General features: G+C 38.4%; 1 protein-coding gene and 1 non-coding gene across 2 annotated transcripts; both read left to right on the top strand.

Moving 5' to 3' along the window:
• Positions 1-4,352: 4,352 nt before the first annotated feature.
• On the top strand, positions 4,353-7,560 carry LOC106346533 (tropinone reductase homolog At1g07440-like). Its single transcript, XM_013785898.3, has 5 exons — positions 4,353-4,493; positions 4,585-4,792; positions 4,940-5,156; positions 6,988-7,094; positions 7,179-7,560. The coding sequence occupies exons 1-5, from the start codon at positions 4,414-4,416 to the stop codon at positions 7,365-7,367; spliced, it is 801 nt and encodes a 266-aa protein (XP_013641352.1). The 5' UTR covers positions 4,353-4,413; the 3' UTR covers positions 7,368-7,560.
• Positions 7,561-23,478: 15,918 nt separating this feature from the next.
• On the top strand, positions 23,479-23,585 carry LOC125582746. The gene has a single exon (XR_007320200.1). It is a non-coding gene; the product is annotated as a small nucleolar RNA R71 (small nucleolar RNA).
• Positions 23,586-24,154: the final 569 nt, after the last annotated feature.

Below are 24,154 nucleotides of genomic sequence, written 5' to 3'. Positions count from 1 at the left end.
AGGTGGAAAAGGTCTTTTCTAGCATATCCTTAACCGTTATATCCTCACCACACAATTTCAATTTAGAAACTATCCTAAATAGGGCTGAGTTATACTCATCCACGGACTTGTAGTCCTGGATTCTGAGATTCCTCCAATCATACATAGCCTTTGGTAATATCACCGTTCTTTGGTGATCATATCTTGCTTTTAATTCTGTCCAAAGGTCTAAGGGATTCTCAATTGTCAAATACTGATCTTTGAGACTCCCAGTAAGATGATGGCGTATAATCAAGATAGCCCTGTATCTATCTTTCTCACTTGCATTATTGTCCTCGGTGATACATTCACCATGTCCCTTAGATTTCAGGATGAACTTAGCATCAAGTGCCCATTGTAAGTAGCAAAATCCAAGTTGTTGATTTTCGACATCTGAAATCATATATTTTATGCTTTAGATCTTTAAAAGTTATAATGTTTATGTGAATATGATGCAATCAGTTCATATGGTAATGATGCAAACAAGTCATACGGATGTGTTCATCAAACAAGCCTCACGGCCAAACAAGATATGTTCAAATCTAGCATACGGTTTCTATATGTTTATACGGTTATACAGCCTAGCATACGAGATCTAAATGTTCATTCGGTTATACATGTATGGTGCAATCCTAGCATATGGTTTCTAAGTGTTCATAAGAGTAACCGCAATCAAACAATCAAAACAAGCATCAAGGGGTTCATTCAGTCGGATCATATATTCTATCTAAGTGATTCAATTAGGTTTCAATTTAAAAAACACTTAATTTCAAACATTAGGGTTTCGATTTCAGTTTAGCATACGGTTTCAAAGAATCAATCTAGCATGTGGTTTCAATCTTAGAAAACATTAAGTCGGCTTCTATCAATTAATCAATCAGATTCAAGCATGAGTTTAGCAAGCCTAGCATACGGTTCTATGTGAACATATTCAATCAATCAATCAATTTCCATTTCAGAAAACATTAGCTAGGTTTTGAATAAGATCGAATCATGTCTTAGCATCAGGGTTTTAGATTTCATGCATAGTATGCAATATGCATACATGCGGTTAGGGTTTAATGTTTTAGGGTTTCGATTTTAACATGTAGAACATGATTAGGGTTTATCATAACATGATTAAGGTTTTATGGTTTTGATCTTAGATCATTAGGTTTTCGATTTAGGGTTTGAATGATTACCTTAACCTCCGATCGGGTTGAATGGACCACCAACAAGAGAAGGTCGCGAACTGGCTGAGATCGAGTCGCAAACGGATTGAAGCTGAGATCGGGAATGCGAACGAGCTGAGTATCTGGTCGCGAACAGGTTGCTTGCTGAGATCGTCGCGAGCTGGAACAAGCCGAGACCGTTTGTCGCGAGCTGAGATCGGGTCGCGAACAAGGATCGGGATTAGGGTTTGCAATCGGGATGAAGTTCACGCCGGGATGGAGGTTTACGCCGGTTAGGGTTTATCGCCGAGAGCTAGGGTTTAGGTCGGGATTTTTAGCTTAGGGTTTTAGAGAATCGTGCTGATAACATGCTGTGAAACTTAGGGGAATAGTTCTGTATTCTTATTAATCATAAACATAATGTGCCCTTTATATATAGGGAATTACAAGAGAGATAAATCGTCATAAAATAATGGAAAGACTAGAAAGGAAATAGTACAAATCATAAGTCTAATGTAAATAGGAAAGTAGCCGCCTATGAGGAAAAGGAAAACGGCCGACTCTCTCTCTCCACCGTCTCTCTCTCCAGCGCTTGGACCGGGTATGGACGGGCCGGTTATGGACATCCACAAATATGGTTTATAACAAAGTGGTTGATTTTTTTCCGTGATTTTTTTCCCGACTATTGTATCTATTTCCAACTCGTACCAAGTGATATTTATCGTTAAATCGGATTAAGGTATGTATCCGGTTTAACACACTTCCGCATATAATTCTCTTACATTAGTAGCAAAGCATTTGGATTTGGTTCTAACATGTTAATGTTCTTAGTAATCATGGATGAAAAGTAATGTGTCAGTTGTGCTCATTCATTATGAATTGAAGAAACAGAACAAATAGTGTTTTAAATGATTTAAAATGGAAATGGTGAATCAATGAATACATAATGAAATAAATTAAAATTTTGCATGTGTTCATTATAAGGATTTTTTTGTTTCCAATTGGAGTTAGAAAATAAACTCCACCTCCAGAAATTTAAACACCACATGATGAAAATAGTCGATTCCAGAAGTTTCTATGTTGATTAAAAAAATTAAAGAAAAAGTTCATTTTTGACTTTGAAATGCATTAGTTAATTACGTATGAGAAAATATAATAATAGTGTTGGTTAGATAATGTCTGCTTTGTTTTATTAATTTTATGTTGTGTATCTTTTATGAAATAAAAATTTAGTTTAAAAAATATTGTAATTTTATGAAAATATTTTGTTAGAGTGAATGAGTTAATTTTTAAAATTTATGAGTAAAAAGTGTCATTTGTAATATTAAAAGAAATTTTAAGAATATTTTCTTTTATAGAAAAATTAAAGAAATACAGTACATCAAAATTTTGTCTTTATTTTTATTTTTTTTTACAAAAAAATAAAAGAATATATCGAAGATGGCCTAATAACTGTCTCAATTTTAATGGTGAACCATGAAAATGGGGGGCGAATCTAGACATAAGATTTTCTGGGTGCGTTAAGCTTATAAAACAAAGAGAGTTTCTTATCTTATCTGATAATTTCAACCATTTTACCTTACAGAATAAACAAAAATTGAAAAAGTAGTGGGTATGCAAACAATGTGTTGGTTGTGGCTTCTCCCCTACTGCCCCCTCATGTCATATCAGAAACATGTCCAAAAACGCATTCTATTAAGAAGTTTTCAAAATTCTACAGTTTAAAAATGTTCTTTTTAAAAAGTAAAACTTGAAACTTAACTTCAAAACTATTTGTATTTTATCTTATAGTCTTTATATTTTTCATAATTAATTTAAATTCATACAAATTTTGTAAATAACTAAGCACATATATAAAAATATTACAACAGTATTAACTAATAAAATATTATATTAAAATAAAAATTTTAAATAGAAATAACATAATTAATATTAAACATAAAAAATACCATATTATTCCATAAAACTATTTTCATAATGCATATATGATCACCTAGTATATTTCGAAGTAAAAAGTGACTCTCTTTATTTTTAATTTGTAAATCACAAACTAAAAATTGCTGAAATCAGGTGATCTTAAACTTGTAAATACATTTGATCTAAACAAGAAAGTAAAAGGAGAAAATAAATATTGCTAAAATACTTAACTTCTATCAATGACTTTAAAACTAAGTGAATACATTCGATCTGATAAAAAAGAATCGTACGAAATAGAAATCAAAACAACAACCATCTTCGGTTACATAAAATTTGTTTGAAAAATATTTTGGAGATTTTGGAGGTTCTGGATCAAATTTATATGACTACTAGTGTTGTAATATTTAAATTTGTATAATAGTTATGTCTTTATGTAATTTTTGAAAAGATTTTTTGTTGTTAAGTTTCTTGTGTATTGTTGTTTTCTAAATCAAGTTTTAAAATATTTTAAATCTTATTTTAAAGTTTATTTAATTTTATGTGTAAAACTTACATTTATAAAAAAAAAAATTTATGAGATATGAATTTTTTTAGGATTAATACGATAAACGAGAAAATATTTAAAAAATATATATGTGATGTGTAATTGTAAAGACCAAAATGCAAATAAAATTATGAAACTTAAATTTAAAGTTCTGAGAAGTGAAACTTCAAATATAGAGTTTCACTAGTTTTTTTTTAGAGTAAAAAACTTTATATTTGAAGTTATAGAGTGACATTGTTTTGGAGATTCATAGCTTTACATGAATTAAAAAAATTTACATGAATTAAAAAAAAAGATTTAAGCTAATCTACTCATGTTATTTCCTAGACATTTTTTTCCTAAACATTTATTTTCTGGTAATCTTTTTTTCCCTAGACATTTTTTAGTTTACCTAGAAATGATAACGAGATTATGTTCATCTACTAATGGTTATTCCTAGACATTTTATTTTTAAAGAATGTTAAATTAATTCAACCAAAAAAAACTTTTGGTTCCTAGCTAGACATTTTATTATTGATAGTTTGCCTTCTTAAAGTCAACCGACAAGAACAAGCGGGTCAAAATTTACCTTCTGGCTTAATGTTCCACGTTCAAAACATTGATATGTAGTCTTTACTTAATTCTATGTAATCAAAAAGAAAAAATTATATGTAATTAACCACCACAAAATCTCATAACATCATCCACTTCAAATTTGTGTGGACGTGGCCTTAACTTTTACTTATATATATAATCAACCAACACAAGTATTCTTATTACATCATCTACTTTTATCTGAGGGGAATGGCTGGAGAAGGGCAAAGACGTAGATGGAGCCTTCAAGGCAAGACCGCACTTGTCACCGGTGGAACCAAAGGCATTGGGTTCGTAAACCCCTCTTCTTTCGGTATACATCTTAAAAGCAATGGTGACAGATTCTTTTTAATATATGCTGTTGATTTTTGAAATTTTTAGGCATGCTATAGTAGAGGAACTTGCAGGATTTGGGGTAACAATACATACATGTGCTCGAGACGATGCACATCTCAACGAGTGTTTAAGCAAATGGAAGAATAAAGGGTTTCAAGTCACTGGTTCAGTCTGTGACGTATCGTCCTGGACCGAAAGAGAGAAGCTGATGCAAACTGTGTACTCTTTGTTTGATGCCAAGCTCAGTATCCTTGTAATTAATCTCCACCCTATATCATTTGATTGTTTTAATTTTGTGTTGTCCTAAGAAGGACAGATCAAGTGTAACACTTTTAATTTGGCAGATTATCTTTTTTAAAAATTGGCTGATTCATGTCTCCGGTTGTATTCTTGTTATTAGATCAACAATGCTGGCGCAATCCGGTCAAAGCCAACAATAGAGCATACGGCTGAGGATTTCTCGTTCCACATTTCGACCAACTTGGAATCTGCGTATCATTTTAGCCAGCTTGCACATCCTCTGCTCAAGGCTTCAGGGTGTGGTAACATCGTGTTCATATCCTCCGTTTCTGGGGTCGTCTCACTTGGCATCAGCTCCATCTACAGTGCCACAAAAGGTACATACTGACCAGTCGCGAACGTAGATGTAGCTTTTACTAGGTGCATAAAGTTTATAACTGGATCACTGGGTGCAAATATAATAATTTTTAAATTTTCACCTTATATAATAATCAAAAAGTGAAACCAAAAAACCACTCAGCTCAATAAAATAATTTTCACCGTGATACTGTGATACTGACTCACTCAATAAGAAACCAAAACCAAATATCAGAAAAAGTCCAAAACCCCTCTCTGTGTGTGAGTCTTGTTACGACAGCTCACACTAGATCGTCAGTGTTCTAAAATATGATATGTGTTAGCCGGATGGTGAACGTATATACAAACATTGTAGGGAGTATATACACAGTAAATACAAATAAAAATAGAATATTTAGTAATTAAAGATAAAGCCAAAATATATATATCGTAACTTTATATAATTTTAATTATTTTTAAGCTAAAATAAATATTATCATTTCAAATGTATATATTGAGATGATTTTTTTTGTTCAAACCGGATGTGGAACAAAAAATTACATTATAAGTTTAAATAGTTTGGACAATAAAATACAACGGCCACACGTTTATCTCCCGCACTGGTACAAACCTTTGGTATAAACATATGAATTCATTCACATTTTACAGGTAATTTGAGTATTGATCTTTCGTAAACATGCCCAGTAAAATAATTGTCTTTTTAATATAAGTAAGAGATTCCAAAATAGGTAATGCCGTCTAAATTAACCGAACTATGAAATTCGGTATGTCATGCTTCCGTATAACGATAGATGGCCCTTGGACGGCCGTATGGCATAGCTTAGAATCATGGGTAGCTCTCGGCAACCAAGTGTATGATTGGTTTTGAAGAATCTCTAACGCGCGCAAGTATCTAACATAGATATCTCAAATAAAATAAATTAAATAAATCTATAACAAATGGTAAAATTCATCCAAACTTTTTTATTTGAGACATTATTAGGTACTATTTGAGAAATCCATCTAACTAAATATTATTATTATTATTATTATTATTATTCAGTTTGAAATTCAATCCACTTTGTATTTTATTTTAAACTACATTTAAAGTAAAAATTCTATAATTATCTTTATATCTCAGGAAAATGCATACCTCAAAATAAATACTTGATCTGATCCAAAATATTATACTTGAAATCAAATATTTAATTAAGATGAGCAATATTTCATTTATTTTTCATACATATAAATTATAAAATGACTTAAAACTTATAAATAAAAGAAAGAAATATTTACAAGCTGTTATCATCTGATTATTTTGTAATTTTTTTCTATTCGTGCATGAGAATGGAAAATCATCTAATTTAAAATAAATAAATAAAATTTAAATTAAATAAATTTTATTTTTAATTTTTTTTATTAACTAAAGGCATTAATAATAAAATACAATTTAAATATTTCTTTTTTTAAATAAAGAATGATACATTGAAAGTTACTCTATATATAAAAAATGACGAATTAATAGAGATTATATATTTATTTGTATTGTAGATGCTCTTACTCTTTTTTAGAGAGTCCAATTTGACCTTTATGGATTGTGTCATATTACCTTTTTGTTGGATTGAATCTTTTCAATTATATTTCTATGCCAATCATGTTCTACGATATTTGTTCCAGTAGGAATGAGATCAGACTTAGACCTATATTGTTTTGAAAATTAACTTGTTCGTTCATGTTCACATCATAAACCAATTACGTTAATATAAAATCCACCGCTCAAAAAGGCAAAGAATGTGTTCTGCTACACAAAATATGAATGTCAATACGGTAAACAAACAAGGTTTTATAACACATTAATATGTGTGTACATAGGGGCAATGAATCAGCTAGCAAGGAATTTGGCATGCGAGTGGGCGAGCGACAGCATAAGGGCTAATTCTGTAGCTCCTACATTCATTGCCACTCCACTGGTTGATAATGTGAGATACAATTATTTTTTGAAGATATGCTCATTTTAGTTTGATGATATTTTGATTTCTTGCGCATTGGATGATGATTTGTAGGCGTTTGAAGATGAATTTAAGGAAGTGGTAGAATCAACAAATCCCTTGGGGCGCATAGGAAAACCAGAGGAGGTAGCATCGGTGGTGGCATTTCTTTGTATGCCTGCAGCTTCTTACATAACGGGTCAGACCATTTGCGTTGATGGAGGTCTTTCGGTAAATGGCTTCTCGTATCAGCCACAGGCTTAATCCCAACCACCAAAACAAATAAAATTGAAGTTCAGTAATAAGTTTGAGTGTTCAGACTTTGTATCCTTCGTATGATTATGTTTTTCATTATTCCCTCTGTTTCAAATTAGTTGATGTTTTTAAAAAATAAATAAAATTAGTTGATGTTTTAAGGTTTTTGCACACGTTTTATGAAATTATTAATTTTAGTTCATTTTGCATTAGTTAAAGTCAATCTAACAAATAAAAAATAATTCAATAGAATATGATTGGTTAAATATACCAAACAACATTAAGGTTTTGCATAGAAATCTTTAAAAAAATAGAATGAAACAAAAATACAATCTTAAAACATCAACTAATATGAAACAAAGAGAGTAGCATCTCTGGCTGAGTCACCATTTTTGTTGTAGGACTTGAATTTCTCTACTATCTCCTGAGTGTTACTGCGAAAGCCCAAGTAACAAAAGACTATTTGACCAAGAAAAGAAGTTAATGAGTGATTTCAACATATGTAATACTCTTGTTTTTCATATATATATATGATGATTAGCTAAATAATTGATTCAAAATATTCTAAAAGTAGTGAACACAATATTTTATATGTTCTGACATTAGAGAGGTCAAACTTTGTAAATTATTCAGGCCCATTAGCCTATTTATCTAGGGGTTTTAGCTAAGATAAAATTAATTTAAATACGTGCAAGTCAATTGTGTTTGGAAACTTTGGCTGCACTACAGCACGAGTACCTCTCTCTTTCTCATTTATGAATGAATCAAAACCTTCTTTATCTTTGTGACAAAAGCTAAAGCTTTCTTCTTTTCTTTATTTTTTGCATGTCAGTAAAGCTCTAGTGAGGTATGTATTTTCTTTCGTTTATGTGTCAATAAGAACACAACTCTTATCTTGTTTTGAATCTGTAACATGGTATCAGAGCACCAAGAAGCAGATCTTGGATTTGTATCTCTTGTTTGCGCATAAAATCATCATGTGACAGTTAGAGATTGTGGAAGCCATGACGGTGCAGGAAACTCAGCCAAGGCAGGAGACTGAGGAATCTCTACTTGCAAAAGGAGGTGCTAAGACAAGAATCCGGACAGGAGAAGCAAAGCCAAAAGATGAGTACTTTTCTTCATGGGATTATGAGGGGCTCACTGCCTATGCTTGCAAACAAGCTCTAACAAGCCTCAACATCAGAGGTTGTTGTTTTGAGAAGATTCCAAGAGAAAGCACAGAGTTTAACAATACCGGTTTAAACACACAGGAGTAACATTTGAATACTAGCTTTGAACTCATGAAGCAAGAGTTTAATCGGATTGTGCGACTGGTTTTTGTTGCTGTGTCTAAGATTGTGGTTGAGAAATGTGCTTCAAAGCTATCTGCAGAAACTAAGCTCGATTGATGGGGTTTGTTTTCTGAAGTACAATCAGTGTTGGACTTTGGCAAAAGATTCATTTTATTTGAGCTTGGGAGTGTTAGTGGTTACAGACTAAGTATTTGGTAAAATGCCAGATGAAGAAGTTGATAATGGCTAATGGATATGAAGTAGAGAATAAACAGGACCGTTTGGTAGATCTGGAAATAAGAGTTCTTCTTCTTTCTTCATGAGACATGTTAGCAGAATTAGAAAGGTAAGAGGAACCTTGGTTCTTAGTGAAACAAATACGCCACAAATACCTCTGAGTGAAAATGTTTAGATTCTTCAAATATCAAGGGAATACCTGTAAGTGAGACATGCGATACTCTCCATGTATAGACCTGAATAGATCTAACACCAAGTTTCTTCTCCATGTATAATAAATAGCTTTCCTACATCAAACTACCTTCGATTATTCATTTTCCTGTCACAGCCATCTTAGTTTGCGTCCAAACTCGGACCCTTGATTTTACCCGAAGCCAAGTTTGCGTGAGAGTATTAGAGAGCTCAAGTCCAAAGAATTTTTCATGCCCATTAGCCTATGTAGGGTCATTGCGTTTTGATAATAAAAATGAATCCTTGCTACTGTCAAGTTTAACATTGGTAATTGTAATATTTGAGATTCAATCCAAAAGACCAGTTGACACTTTACTTTTATGAGTTTGATATTAAGCTAAGAACAATAGATGGTTTTGATTTCAATAGTGACGTAGGAAATAAGTAATGAAATGTTGTAATCAATTTTAAACAAGAAGTTAGCCTAGGATAATTCATCGGGTGATGATACTGAGCCAAACAATTATTCAAGCGCGATGAGATGCAATCTAGAACTCGGATCACTCATGCCAGAACAACCCACTGTCGTGGCGTTGTTCCCTCTTCAGATTGATCTTGATACCTAAGCTCTCGCTTGGAACAAGATACGATAGCAAGCCTTAGAGATCAGGTCCGATCAGTTCACTTAACACCCTAATATCTACTTTCGCTGATTAGGGATACTAAGCTCATTCATAATTAATCCAATAAGCTCATTCATAATTAATCCAACTGTCTTCTACACGGTTAGTGAGTTGATTAACTTAGGTTCGAACATTAGGTGATCAAGTTAATGCAAGCAGTAAGAGCTATATGAATGAAGACACTAATGAGATCACTTATCTATGTTTAGCTCATGTGATCAAACACACCCTAAGCAAGCTTGGCCGACTACTCGATCATTATGCAAGATGACACAGACATGATTTCTGAATAATACTGCATATAAAATAGAGTAGAAAACAAAGGGTTCAGGATAATCTTCTCTAGATGAGAGATGGAGCCTTCTCCCTTACAAGTTGCAAAATCGCCAAATACAATCTAGAGTTCTTGCAAAAACTAGTGTCCAAAATAAAATAAAGATAGAGGCGGCTTTTATATGGAGGCGTCCTAGACTTCTGAGTAAGGAATAGGAGATTAGGATAAATCTTTGAAAGATATGAAAACTTCCATAAATGTCGGGAACAATCGTCTGGCTTCTTCTAGTGGGATCAATCGTCAGACTGCTCCGCTCGATTGTTCTTCGGGAAAAATCTCCAATTCTTGTTCCTTTCTTCGCACTTCTTCCTTTAGCTCTTTAGTCTACTCCAGACCTGAAATGACTTTAAAAGTACTTGACTAACTCGATAAAACATTGAAAACCGGTTAGAAAGCATATACACAATGGTGCCAAAAACACCATATATCAATTCCCCCAGACTTAGATCCTTGTTAGTCCTCGAACAAGGCAAGTATCAAGAACATGGAAAAGGTTTGAAAGTGTGGGAACTCTCCTATTTCTCAATAACCATACCTTAACCACGAATTTCTGAACCATACAAGCAGGCAACTAAAACCACACACTTTTACTAGAACCTCACTGATCGTTGTTCGAAGATTGGCTCCATACTCTACATCTCAAACCTGAAAAAACACACTATCGAGACAGAACTCCCTATGTTCATTTAAAAGTGGCGTGATCCTCTTATCACATGCATCATTCATGGTAGACGGGCTAGGTGTGAACAGGCTAATTTATGTGAAGCTAAGAGTGTTTAGGGGCTACCAATTTTGTAGTGGATGCAGGATATCGCGCAAAATAGCAAGGGAGGATGGATCCATTGACGTCCACAACCCCTCACTCGTTTTGTTGACTTCTGGAGCTATCGCTCCGTCTGTTCCCCTGCTCCCTATTATTGGTACCAACTCTCTTTGTCCTTATCGCCCTGTAGTTCTCTTTGTATCGGAAAGTGAGCTCTCATTCAGAATCTCAGTCAAGCATAAACTCTTCCTTGTCTAGCTCCGACTGAATTAGCTCAAGACTGTTGACGTCCAACCAGCTGTTGACGTCTGTTCGTTTTACCCCTCCTTCTCCATCAGTGATCTCATATAAAAGAATACACAACAAATTTTTTTTTTCTTTGAATACAAAAGATGAGATCAAGATGATGGTGTGACGGAGAAGGAGATGATGCATGGAATGATTTGTGATGGCGACTCTGCTAGTTCTCCCTTTTTCCTTACTGACTGTTCTGGAGCAGTTGTTCCGACTGCTTAAACCGATTGTTCTCCTTGTTCGAACCCTTGCAACGATAACGAGTAAGGGGTTGGGTTGATCCTTTCCTCTCCAATCTTTTTGCACATATCTGCACATATGAAACTGAAAACAGAATGCATGAAGGTGGAATAAAGGCTTAGGTGCAAGGTTGGAACTAGCTAAAAATGAGCTAGCCACTCAGGATCATCAAGATGGATGAAAAGAATAAGAAGTCCTGAGTGTAGGTCTCGTTTCCCTGATATAATGCCCATAAAAAGAGGAAAGTTCAGTCAATATTAGGTTCAAGTTAGGTGGAGTTAAGTCTACCTAGTGTAACCTGATCGGCCGAAAACTTCAGGAGAGTCAAGTGACTACAAGAGAACGTGAGAGTAACGATTACCATTTACGACTACATATGTGTAGTCGTAAATTAACTTCGACTTTACGTCTAAGTTACGACTATGGTAAAGTTCGTCGTAACTTAGACGTAATTTTGCTACTAATCGGGTTAGTCGTAAATTGGTCATAAATTAACTTCGCATTTACGACTACAATTTCAGGTAGTCGTAAGGCAGTCGTAAATTTACGACTAAATTACATCGAAAATCTACTATCTGATTAACTACCAATTTACGAGAAACGTAGTTGCACATTGGTGGTTAAGTTATTATCAAACGTAAATTCGTTGTAACATTGTTACCTACCAAAATCAAAAGTTCCCTATAAATATGATCTTCTCCCTCATTCTTAAGATGCACAAAAAAAAATGAAAAAGAGTTAAAAAAAAATGTCTAGAAATATCTATGAGCTTCGGAGTTGGATGTATGCGCATAAAGATTCAAGGGAAAGAGTAACAGAAGAATTTCTCAATGGAACAGAGATATTCATGTACCAGACCGGACAGACGTCTCTCACACTGGAAACGATTAAAATGTTTTGTCCCTGTCGTAAAAGCAACAATACCAAGTTTGCTGCTAGTGAAACGGTTTGGAAACATATAGTAAATATAGAATTTACTCCACATTACCATATCTAGTTTAACCACGGAGAAGGTGATAATAGGAATGAAGCTAGTAGTAGTAATCAGGTTGAAAATGTTCGTAACAGAGATGAACCACATTTGCCTTCTGAAAGTTGTAACCTTCAAGGGGATCATATGGTAGATCATAATAGGATGCATGATATGATTACAGATGCATTTCGTAAAACAATATCAGTAATAGAGGAGGTAGAAAATGTAGAGGAGCATAACTTGGATGCAAAAAAAATTTATGAAATGCTAGCAGCAGCTAATGAGCCAATTTATGAAGGTTGTAGAGAAGGTCTTTCTAAATTATCATTGGCAGCTAGGAAGATGAATATCAAAACTGATCATAACTTACCTGAAGTTTGTATGGATGCATGGGCTCAGTTGTTTAAAGAGTATTTGCCTGAAGATAATCTGTGTGCTGAATCTTATTATGAGATTCAGAACCTGGTTCATAGCCTTGGCTTACCTTCGGAGATGATTGATGTGTGTATAGACAACTGTATGATATACTGGGGAAAAAATGCAGAATTGTTAGATTGTAAATTTTGAAAGAAGCCACGATATAAACCGCAAGGACGAGGGCGGAATAGGGTGTCGTACCAGCGGATGTGGTACTTACCTATTAAGGATAGACTGAAGAGATTATATCAATCTGAAAAGACGGCAGCAGCGATGAGATGGCATGCAGAACAAACTCAGAAGGAAGGGGAGATCAATCATCCTTCTGATGCAAAAGCGTGGAAACACTTGAATTCGGTGTACCCTGATTTTGCAAGCAACCCCCGCAACGTTTATCTTGGGCTCTGCACAGATGGCTTTAGTCCATTTGGAATGTCTGGAAGACAATATTCGCTTTGGCCAGTCTTCTTGACGCCATACAACCTTCCAATTGTCTGAGTCGTACATTTACGTCTGATTTACGACTAACTCGTTTAGTCGTAATATTATGACCAATGAGCCTCTAATAATTAATTACGACCAGCTTCTAACGACCAATCGGTTTTCGAAGTTAATTGGTCGTAAAGATCATATTACGACCAACTAGCTACTAATATTGTAGTCGTTAAGGGCTTGTTTTCTTGTAGTGAGTGAGATAAATCAGGAGTGTTTCAGGCCCAAGTGTGGATCTTTCGTCACTGCTAAGGTCACTGAATAAGAAAGTTAAAGCACGAGGTGGTTAAAAATCATCACAGAATAGGGTCCTAATTCCCACAAGAGTTTGGACTGACTCGATAAACTGACTCAAACATAAAAGCCAAAAGAAACAAAAGGGATATTAGATTCACACAATCGCCACCCCAGACTTACTTCACACCATCCCTGGTTGTGAAAATAAATCGAGGAAAGCTAAACAAACCAAATAAAAGCGAATAGAAATAACAGGTTAAATAAATTGTTCAGATGGATAACACAATGAGAATAGATGATGGGGCGGGATCAGTCTGACTCCCGCTTTAGGAGTGACCAGTTGTCCTCATGTTTTGCGGTAGGCGCTCTCCAGCTGCAGAAGATCCAACCAGTTCCTTTCCTGGGCGGTGTGATTGCTGCAGAGTGTGCTCCTGCGCGGAAGTTCTGCCCTCTTGGCCACCGAAACAACCACCTATGATCGCCCTAAGGATCCTCTTCATGAGGCTGTTGTTCTTGCGCTGGAAATCAACCATCCAGCGCGGTATGTCGCATCGTCTGCGTCATCATCAAGTGGGCCTAGATCATACGCAGCGTCCTCGTCGGGTGTGATGTCCTCTACATCATCCATGTTTTTATCAGGGGGTGTTGCTCGCGGATCGGTGCAAAGGAACTCTGGGTCAGGTAAGAAGCGGATGTTCTCAATCGAGCTGAAGTTCGTGAGGTGGGTTTGTGGAAGTATGAAGTACAGTACATTCTCCTCCTTATCCATGAACCTGTATGTGGTCTCATCGCAAAGGATGTGACACGCGATCAGGTAGGGAGTATCCACATACTCAATGTTGTAGTTGACCGCGTAGGCGCGGAGGTTGATCCCGAAGTGCTTGAAGAGAGGAGTGAGTAAGCTACCGCAGCGATCCTTTTTTCCCTTCGGACTTGTTCTCGGCTCTCATCAAGCAGCCCCGTCGCGTATAGAACATCCAAATGAGATGGTACCCAGGGTTAGTGTCGACCGTCTGGACTGGAATGTCTCTAGCTCTGCGGACCTCGTCCTCAAGCCCCGAGTACAGCATCTGCAGCTCCCCTTTTGTGACCTTCGATGTCTGATCCTTAGCGAACAAGAGGTTGGAAACCATCTTCGCAATCACCCTTAGAGTAGGGTTTCTGATCTGCGCTGGTACGCCTTGCAGGATGTGAAAGTGCCGTTCGCAATGAGGTCCCAAAAATGATCCGTCGGCGAGAATTTGTTGATCACCGCTACCTCTCTACGCTCGTCCAAAATCTCATAAATCTCGTTGAGCTTGTCAAACGAGAGAGAGCAGAACTTGCCATCGGCCATGAATGATAAGGAACAGCTCTCATATGTTGGCTTGGCGGGGTCATCATACCCGATGTGAGCTGTAGCGAGCACTTGCCGAACGAGGTCTGGGTATAGCTCGTGCGTTTGGTAGCAGAGCGGAGCAATCTCCATGGCGTGGAGAGTTTCAAAGACATCAGTGTCGAGACCAAGGGGGACAAGAGTGTCTGCGTGACCAAAGCGGGTGGGGAGGATCTCGATGTCGAGGAGTGAGTTGTAACGTTTAGCAGACTCCTTATCCCATCCCTCACAGTTAAAATCGAGGAGCATCGGGTCGTCGATACGGATTGGCTGACCCTCTTGGTCCTTGCGCGGCCATGGGTATGAAGCCGGAGCATTGTGGTTTGGAGACCTCACATAGTTCTCGCGGGTGATCTTTGGGATCTTAACCGACCTTTGCTTGGTCAGTGGAGGCATCTTGTTTGGTTGAGAGCTGCAAAAACAGAGATGAACTCGAAAACCAAAAGAATTAGAACCAAAAATTTGAGAATCGATGGAGTTTAAGAGTTTTGATTAGGGTTCTTTCTTAAAGGGATGAGTTTACGGCGAGTTAGTGAAGTGGGGAAGTGGAGAGAGTTGGGCTTTAAATAGGCAAAACCCTAAACCGCTTTCTCTTCTATTTTTCATTTTTTTTGGGTCCGAAACACTTACCTGGGGAACAGGCGTTAGGTTGTTCCGCAACGGGAACAGTCCTTCGGTTGTTTCGACTGAAAAGTTCGGGTTTTCTTGTTTTTAATCTGCAAGTTAGTTTCTAAAAATTTAAAAACGAAAAGAATATGCTATATGTACTCACCAGTGGGTTGCCTCCCACCAAGCGCTTGGTTAAAGTCACTAGCTTGACTTTGATTAGCCTATTAGGCTGAGGAGAGATCACTTAAGGGAATTTCTTCACCTTCTGCGATAGTTGAGTCAACCAGATATGGCTTGAGGCGCTGACCATTAACAACGAACTCTCCTACCTTTGTGTCCAGCAATACAACAGCTCCATAGGATCGAACCTCCTTGATCGTGAAGGGTCCAGACCATCTCGATTTCAGTTTACCAGGGAACAGCTTAACATTGGAGTTGAACATTAAGACCTTGTCGTCTGGTTCGAAGCATCAACTAAAGATCCGCTTGTCATGGTAGGCTTTGGTCTTCTCCTTGTAGATCTTGGAGCTCTCGTAGGCGAGGTGCCTTATTTCTTCCAGCTCATGGATTTGGATGGTGCACCTTTCCATGGCTGATTTAATATCAAAGTTGAGAAGCTTGACAGCCCAAGCCGCCTTGTACTCTAATTCTACAGGGAGATGACAGGCTTTTCCATAGACCAGGTGATAGGGAGTGGTCCCGAGAGGTGTTTTGTAGGCTGTTCTATAGGCCCAGAGAGCATCATCAAGCTTGAGCAACCAGTCCTTGCGCGAGGTGTTGACTGTCTTTTGCAGGATGTTCTTGATCTATCTGTTGGAAACTTCAACTTGACCACTCGTTTGAGGGTGATATGCAGTCGCTACCTTGGGCTTCACACCATTCTTCTTCAACAGCCCTTGGAACACCTTGTTTATAAAGTGTGTTCCTCTGTCGATGATGACCACTCTAGGTACTCCAAACCTTGGGAAAATGATTGAACTGAACATCTTGGTCACTACACGCGCAACGTTAGTAGGGCTGGCGATCGCTTCTACCCACTTGGAGACGTAGTCCACAGTAACCAGGATATACTCGTTCTTGTATGAAGGAGGGAAAGGTCCCATGAAGTCGACTCCCCAACAGACGAATACTTCCACTTCCAAGATGTAATTCTGAGGCATCTCGTTCCTTTTACTAATGTTCCCTAGTCGATGGCATGCATCACATCTAGATATGTAGGCGTGAGCATCCCTGAACATAGTTGGCAACCAGAAACCGGCTTGGAGGATCTTTGAGACTGTGTTGAATGTGGCGAAGTGGCCTGCATAGGAAGAACCATGGCAGTGGTGTAGGATCCCTGGAATTTCGGCTTCCGAAACACATCTTCTAAAGATTCCGTCCTTTCAATGCTGATACAAGTATGGTTCATCGCAAATATAATACCTCGCCTCTCTTAGGAATTTCCTCTTCTCGTTTCCGGTGAACCTTAGTGGTTCTTTTTCAGCTGCTAGGAAATTCACAATCTCAGCTTCTGAATTACTGCAACGAACTGTTCCGTGACGCTAGAGCATTTAGCAGGAGTGCTCAAGGACTATTCCGTGAAGCGTAGATCAATCGCGTTGACATATTTCACTCGATGTTCTTCATCGAGAACAGTGTCTTCCTCAACTTTCATCCTTGATAAATGGTCTGCGACTCCATTTTCAACCCCTCTCTTGTCTTTTATCTCGAGATCGAATTCTTGGAGCAAAAGAATCCATCTCAAAAGACGAGGTTTAACATCCTTCTTTGCGAGCAAGTACTTCAAGGCTGCATGGTCAGTGTGCAATATCACCTTTGATCCAACCAAGTAGGATCTGAATTTCTCAAATGCAAAAACAATAGCCAGAAGATCCTTCTCAGTAGTTGCATAGCGGCACTGAGCCTCATCCATTGTCCTACTTACGTAGTAGATCACGTGGAGCTTCTTATCTTTTCGCTGTCCAAGCACTGCTTCCACTGCAAAGTCACTTGCATCTGTCATGATCTCAAAGGGAAGGTCCCAATCTGGCGGTTGCACAATTGGTGCACTTATTAGAACTCCCTTGATCGTGTGGAAAGCGGCTACACACTGGCTGTCAAAATCGAACTTGATCTCTTTGCAGAGCAGCCTTGTGAGTGGTCTTGCGATTTTGGAGAAGTCCTGGATGAACCTCCTGTAGAAACCTCCATGACCCAAGAAGCTCTTGATCCCTTGTACTGTTGTTGGTGGTTGCAAGCTCATCATTACTTCAATCTTTGCCTTGTCAACCTCAATACCCTTCTCGGAAATCTTATGTCCTAGAACAATCCCGTCTCTGACCATGAGGTGGCACTTTTCCCAGTTGAGCACAAAATGTTTCTCCTCACACCTTTGGAGTACCCTGCACAAATTCGACAAACAGACATTAAAGGAGCTTCCATAGACGCTGAAATCGTCCATGAAAACCTCTATTATGTCTTCGATTAGGTCAGTAAAAATCGACATCATGCAACGTTGAAATGTAGCTAGCGCATTGCACATGCCGGAAGGCATTCTCCTGTACGCGTACGTTCCATATGGGCACGTGAATGTCGTCTTCTCCTGATCGTCTGGATGGATATGGATCTGAAAGAAACCTGAATAACCATCTAAAAAGCAGTAGTATGGGTGGTTAGCTAATCTCTCAAGCATTTGGTGAATAAAAGGAAGTGGAAAGTGATCCTTTCGAGTAGCCGCATTCAATTTTCTGAAATCAATGCACATGCGATGTCATGTTACTGTTCTAGTAGGGATCTGTTCATTTTTTCATTAGTGATTACAGTAATCCCGCTCTTCTTATGTACAACATGAACATGGCTAACCCACTTGCTATCAGATATAGCATAAATTACACCAGCTTCTAGAAGTTTCATTATCTTTTTCTTAACAACATCTTTTAGATTCAGGTTTAACCTCCTTTGATGTTCCATAGAAGTCATCGATTCATCTTCTAGGTGTATCCTATGCATGCATAAATCAGGTGAAATGCCAGGTATGTCAGCTAGTGAATATCCTAATGCCTTATGATATTTCCTAAGCTCAAATAAGAGCAATGCAGTTTCCACATTATTAAGTTCAGAGTTCACGATGACAAGATATGTGGAATTCAGGCCCAAGAATGCATACATGAGTCCCTTGGGAAGGGATTTGAGCTCAACCTTCGGAGCCTTCAGCTCGCTCTAAGCATCGTCGAGCTGTCTTGACGGATCAGTCGATTTCACTAGGGAGGTTGTTCCTGTTGGATTGTTCGGGTTGTTGTTGTTTGCCTCCCCCAGACTTAGATATGCCACCCTCCGGTCCATAGTTCTTGCGGAGTCGAGCATCTTGATATACCATGGATTTCACCCATTTTCATCCATGGTATATAAGTATTTTACTATCTATATATTATATATTCTATCCTATTAGGTAAGTTTTCAGGTTCATGAGTATCTTGGAGTAAAGTGATGATTATGGAGCATTTAGAAGCTTAAAAGAGATTTCATCTGAGCTGACCATTAGAGGTCGATACGAAGAAAAAGCAATCGTTCGACGCACATCCAGTGCCATCGATCGATACAGAAGAGAAGCCTCGATGATTGAAGATTATGATCGATCGATGTACATCCTGTACCATCGATCGATGTCGAGACGCGAGATGCGTGACTTGGTTCCAGCCGACTTTAAACCCAAGGCTTCACCAAATTACAAGATTACCCCTGACAAGTTTTTAACCTAATAGTTATATACTTGCCTAAGTGTTAGGAAGCAAGGGAGCTTTTGGCCACCATTGTATTCTTATTTTCAGCGGAGAGTTTTAGGAGAGAAAATCATAGAGAGATTTGTGATTGGAACTCCATTGATTCATCCATTCTATTCAATGCAGTTTTTATCTATATTTTGTGTCATGAATTGCTTAGCTATGTCTGAGTAGTTCACTCGTTAGATTCAGGATTCAAATAGGTTAGAGGGATTAGCCCCAACTATAGATTTGCTAAATTGTGATATTCATTGATTGATTGTTCATTAATGCTTGTTTTAGACTTGCTAACTAGAACATGAACCTAGGAATTAGCATGAGTCAAGCATCCTTGACCATCCTGTCCTGAATCTAATCTGTCATGCTAGGACTGCTAGAGAGATGCTCACCGCTGATCTAGGAGACTAGTGAGCATTATCAACCTGCGCCTAGGGCTTAGCTAGAAGCATCGATCGATATTGTCTTCTGACAATTGATCGATATTGCGAAAGGTGTATCTATCGATATCCATATAGGATCATCGATTGACACTTTCTTGTGATCAAAAGACGACAGTTGAGATCCAAGATCTAGTTAGTTAACCAGTGAAACATTGTCATCGCTGATCACTGTGATTAAGGAGTTGAGCTCTAATATATCATGCATTCAACTGTTAGGCATCTATAGGATTATAATCTCCAACACCTGAATAGAAACCATGCATCTAATATCTTCCAATAAGTTTCACCCCCCAATCATCTTGTTATTCGAGCAATAGACTTTCTCAATTAGGATTGCTATTTACTTTTAAACCATAAAACAACAAACACTTATAATTAATAATTCGACTAGATTTAATAGGTTCCCTAGTTCCATGTGGATTCGATCCATAAGTACTGCAACTGAAGCTCTTATTTGATAGAGTAATTCACTCCTTAGGGTAATTTGAGTGGTATCACATCTTATTATACCCATCAGCGTCAATGTTCTCGACTTGCTGTTCAGCCTCAGCTTTTATCAGTGCGAGTTTGAGTGGATCATCTGTAAGGATTTCCTCAATCATTCCCTCATAGGGTTCTAGCGGATCAATCCCTTCATCCACCTCAAAGGTTTTTCCGTCCAGCATTGGTTTCTTAAGCAATGCATCCATTTCGAACTGCATCACGATGTCTCCCAGATGGAGATCGATCTTTCCTTTCCGCACATCAATTATAGCGCCAACAGTGCACAAGAACGGTCTTCCTAGGATGAGAGGATCCTTGGATTCTTCTTCAAGCTTCAGAACTACGAAATCTGCAGGAACAGTGGCGTTCCCAACTCTCACTTGGAGATCTTCGAGGATACCGACTGGAGATTTAACTGACCTGTCCGCGAACACTAAGGACATCCTGGTTGGTTTGAAATGCGTGAATCCCAGACGCTTTGCCACTGAATAGGGCATGAGGTTTACGCTAGATCCCAGATCAACTAGGGAGCAGGAGAAAACTGACTTCCCTATTTGGATGGAAGAACAAAATTGCCAGGATCTCCCAGCTTCTTTATCGATATGTTCTAAAGTACTGCACTGCACTCCTTAGAGACAATCATGAATTCACTATCTTCAGATATCTTCCTTGAGATTAAACCATTCAATAAGTTTCGCTTGGAAGGCATCATTTGGATTAATTGCATCCATCAATGGAAGTCTGACGATCAAGTCTTCCAGCATTTTTCTGCATTTCATCTCCTCTCAATCCTTATGATATCACTCAAATTACCTTAAGAAGTGAATTACTCTCTCAAATAAGAGGTTCAGATGTAGTACTTAGGGATCAAATCCACAGAGACTATAGGATTACACAATAGATTATGGTCTTTGAAATAGTAAATGAATTGGTGAGCAAGGTTATTGCTCAATTGGTTTGTTTTGAGGTTGTTAACAGTTGGGAGAATAGCTAGATTTAGGTATATTCTTAGGTATGATAAGTAAATAACTTAATTTGGGTCTTTAGGGGTTTATTGATATTAATTGTTCTTGAATTCAAACTCAGATATAATCAGTTAGATTATCTAATCTGGATCTCGGATTTCAACTCTCGTATGTTAATCACGAGAAAGTGTCGATCGATTATTCATTACGAATATCGATCGATACACCTTTCAAAATATCGATCGACAGGGCTGTCGCTGCGTCGATCGATACTTCTTCCAGAAAGCTTTACAGACATGTTTGATTTATATTCTCTAACTCACTAGATTAACTCTCGTCTGTATCTAGTCAATTAGATCATACTAGTCTATTTTCAGGTATTGAGTCAAGCAATGGCTTGATCTCAATTAATCCTAAGATCTAAGATTCAGGGTTTATCAACCCTAAGCTTAGTAGTAAGAACAACTAGATGAAGAACTAATTAAATCATCCTAACAACAATTTAATCTAGCAATACATATATCAACATTATGAGAATCCTAAATCTAACAGTGAGATTATTCAGACATATTCATAAAACATATGGTTATGATGGTCTGAATAATACTGCAATAGATAAATAAACAGAACAGAGTAAAGAAACAAAGGGAGTATGATCTCCAATCCTAAGCCCTCTCTCTCTCTCTCTAGAATAGTATGAAGCATAGCCGTCAACAATGGCTTAGAAACAGTAAAATAGGGTTTCAGGTCGTCCAGGGGTATATTGGTAATATGTGGTGACTTATGGGCCTAAATTGGTCACGAAACAGCCTTGGCCTGTTTTCTGGGATCACTGTTGACCGACACCAATGATGTTTCGCCGATCGACAGTCCTTCATTTCCTCGACAGCTTCCTCTCGCGAGGCAGACTGACCACTCTTCAGTAAAACAGGCATAACATCTACTACAGGATGCTGATTGGTCTCAAACTAGAGGCATTGGAAAGCTAACTCAAAGCTATATCTTGTGTCAAATGATGGGCTCAATATAACGGTGGAAAGGTCTCCATCCATAGCTAAACATCTGATGCATCTGTGCAGATCTGCACTCAAAAGGATCCAAAATCACTATATTTCTCCAGAACGTACCAGAACCTGTAAACACTCTAAATAGACTCTTTATAGTAGTTAATATATATTAAAACACTTATAAACCATGGCTAAAAGTGGATAAAATCCATGGTCTATCACCTTACGAGTAGCTTTCGCTGGAACAGGATATGGAACCTTGGGAACATTTTCGCGAGCAGGAACAGGGTCTAGGGATGGGCGAACAGCTTCAGCCGTCTGCTTGGTTTCAGATGGATTATCCTTAACTGGTTGTTCCTGGTCGTTTTCAGCAGTTGGAGCATCCGAGGGTGGCTGTTTCGACTCCTTCTGCTTCCCTTTTTCAGCCGCTGTGAATTTTCTCGGTGCTAGATCGAACAGTTTTTTTTCCACTCCTAAGCCCAACTGCATTGCACTCCTTTGGGTTCTTGTCTGTTTTTCCAGGAAGTGTACCTTGCTGCCTCTTCACACTTTCAGCGGTTTTAGGAATCCGTATATCCATCTGGTCGCATGTGTCTGGCAACGTTGTCGTACTTTGTGCTCAGGTCATTGAACATGTGGTTCATTCTAGTGTTGAGGTCAGTGGTGACCTGATTCAACGCCTTGCCCTGCATCTGTTGACCTTGTAGTAGCTGCTGCATCATCATGTCTAGACTTTTTAACTCATCTTGCGGAGCAGTTGTGGCCGCTGGAGCAACTTGCTGGTTGGTCAGCTGCTTCTGATTCTGAAACTGATTGTGCTGAGCCTGGTTGAGGACATAGATTTTTCCTTGGTGGTTCTGGTTGTACCCCTTTTGGTACCCTGCGTTCTGCCCTTGGTTGTTCTGGGTATTGTCAGCCGGCGTATCGAGCTTGAGGTAGTTGTACAGATGTGGATTGTTCCTCACGTTAGGGTTTGGGTGATAGTTCTTGAACTGCCATCCCTGTCCATTGACGTAACTGACTTCATTCTGATCATCCGCTGACTGATCTGCTTCCAAAGTATTTTCCGCAGTTGCCTTATCCTAAGGAGATTCCTCCATGATGAAAACCTGGTTCTGGTTTCTCTTAATCAGTTGATCAACCTTGGCGGTCAGCTCGTCAATCTTATTGTTGTCGATGCTGTTCACCTTTTGTGTGCGATCGCTCTCCCTGTTATTATCAGTCGAGCTTGACGCCATGTTTTCAATCAGCTCAAACGCCCCTTGCGTTGATTGGGTCATGAAATTTCCCTTACTGGCTGAGTTGAGGGCGTTTTGGTACTCCCATCCTACTCCATCATAGAACACTCCAAGGAGATAGTCCTCTTCAAAACCATGATGTGGGCACTCTTTGCGGTAAACGTTGAATCGTTCCCATGCATCACAAAAAGGTTTGTCCACCAACTGTTTGAAAGTGGCAATCTTCTGCCTCAGAGCTGTTGTCTTCGACTTCGTGTAGAAGTGGCTAAGGAATGCAGATCGGACCTGCTCCCAGGAAGTGAGTGATCCGGTTGGTAGAGAGTCTAGCAAGCAAGCAGCTTCCCGTCAAGAGAGAAAGGGAACAGTGTACATTTGATGTAGTCTGGTGGTACTCCGTTCGCTCGAGTGAAGCCGCACACTTTCTCAAAGTTCTCAATGTGATCCATTGGAATTTCCGCAGGCAACCCATTGAATATCTTCCTCTGCACTAAATTGATCAAGGCTGGCTTGATTTCAAAGTCTTGTCTGGTGCAGGGTGGTGGATTGATGGCAGAGCGCGTGGCTGGCAGGTTATGTAGGAAGTTTCTCTGCCCAATTGGAACAGCTTCTTCTGCGTTTCGGGCTGCTTGTGCAGCAACGGCTTGTTGTGCCTGGATGGTCTGTTGCATCTGCTGTATTTGTTGTTGCATAACTGCCATCGCAGCAGTGAGATCATCCTGATTGCCGTGATCATCCATATTGACGTCGGTTAGTCTTGGCTGTTGACGGTTCTGTCATTCTAATCATCCGAGCTCTTCGTTGGTGTA

This window comes from Brassica napus, chromosome C2 (genome assembly GCF_020379485.1).
Source record: "Brassica napus cultivar Da-Ae chromosome C2, Da-Ae, whole genome shotgun sequence".
In the NCBI taxonomy this organism is placed as follows: Eukaryota; Viridiplantae; Streptophyta; class Magnoliopsida; order Brassicales; family Brassicaceae; genus Brassica; species Brassica napus.
Note: the sequence above shows the minus strand (reverse complement) of the source record. Positions and strands in the feature narration are given on the sequence as shown.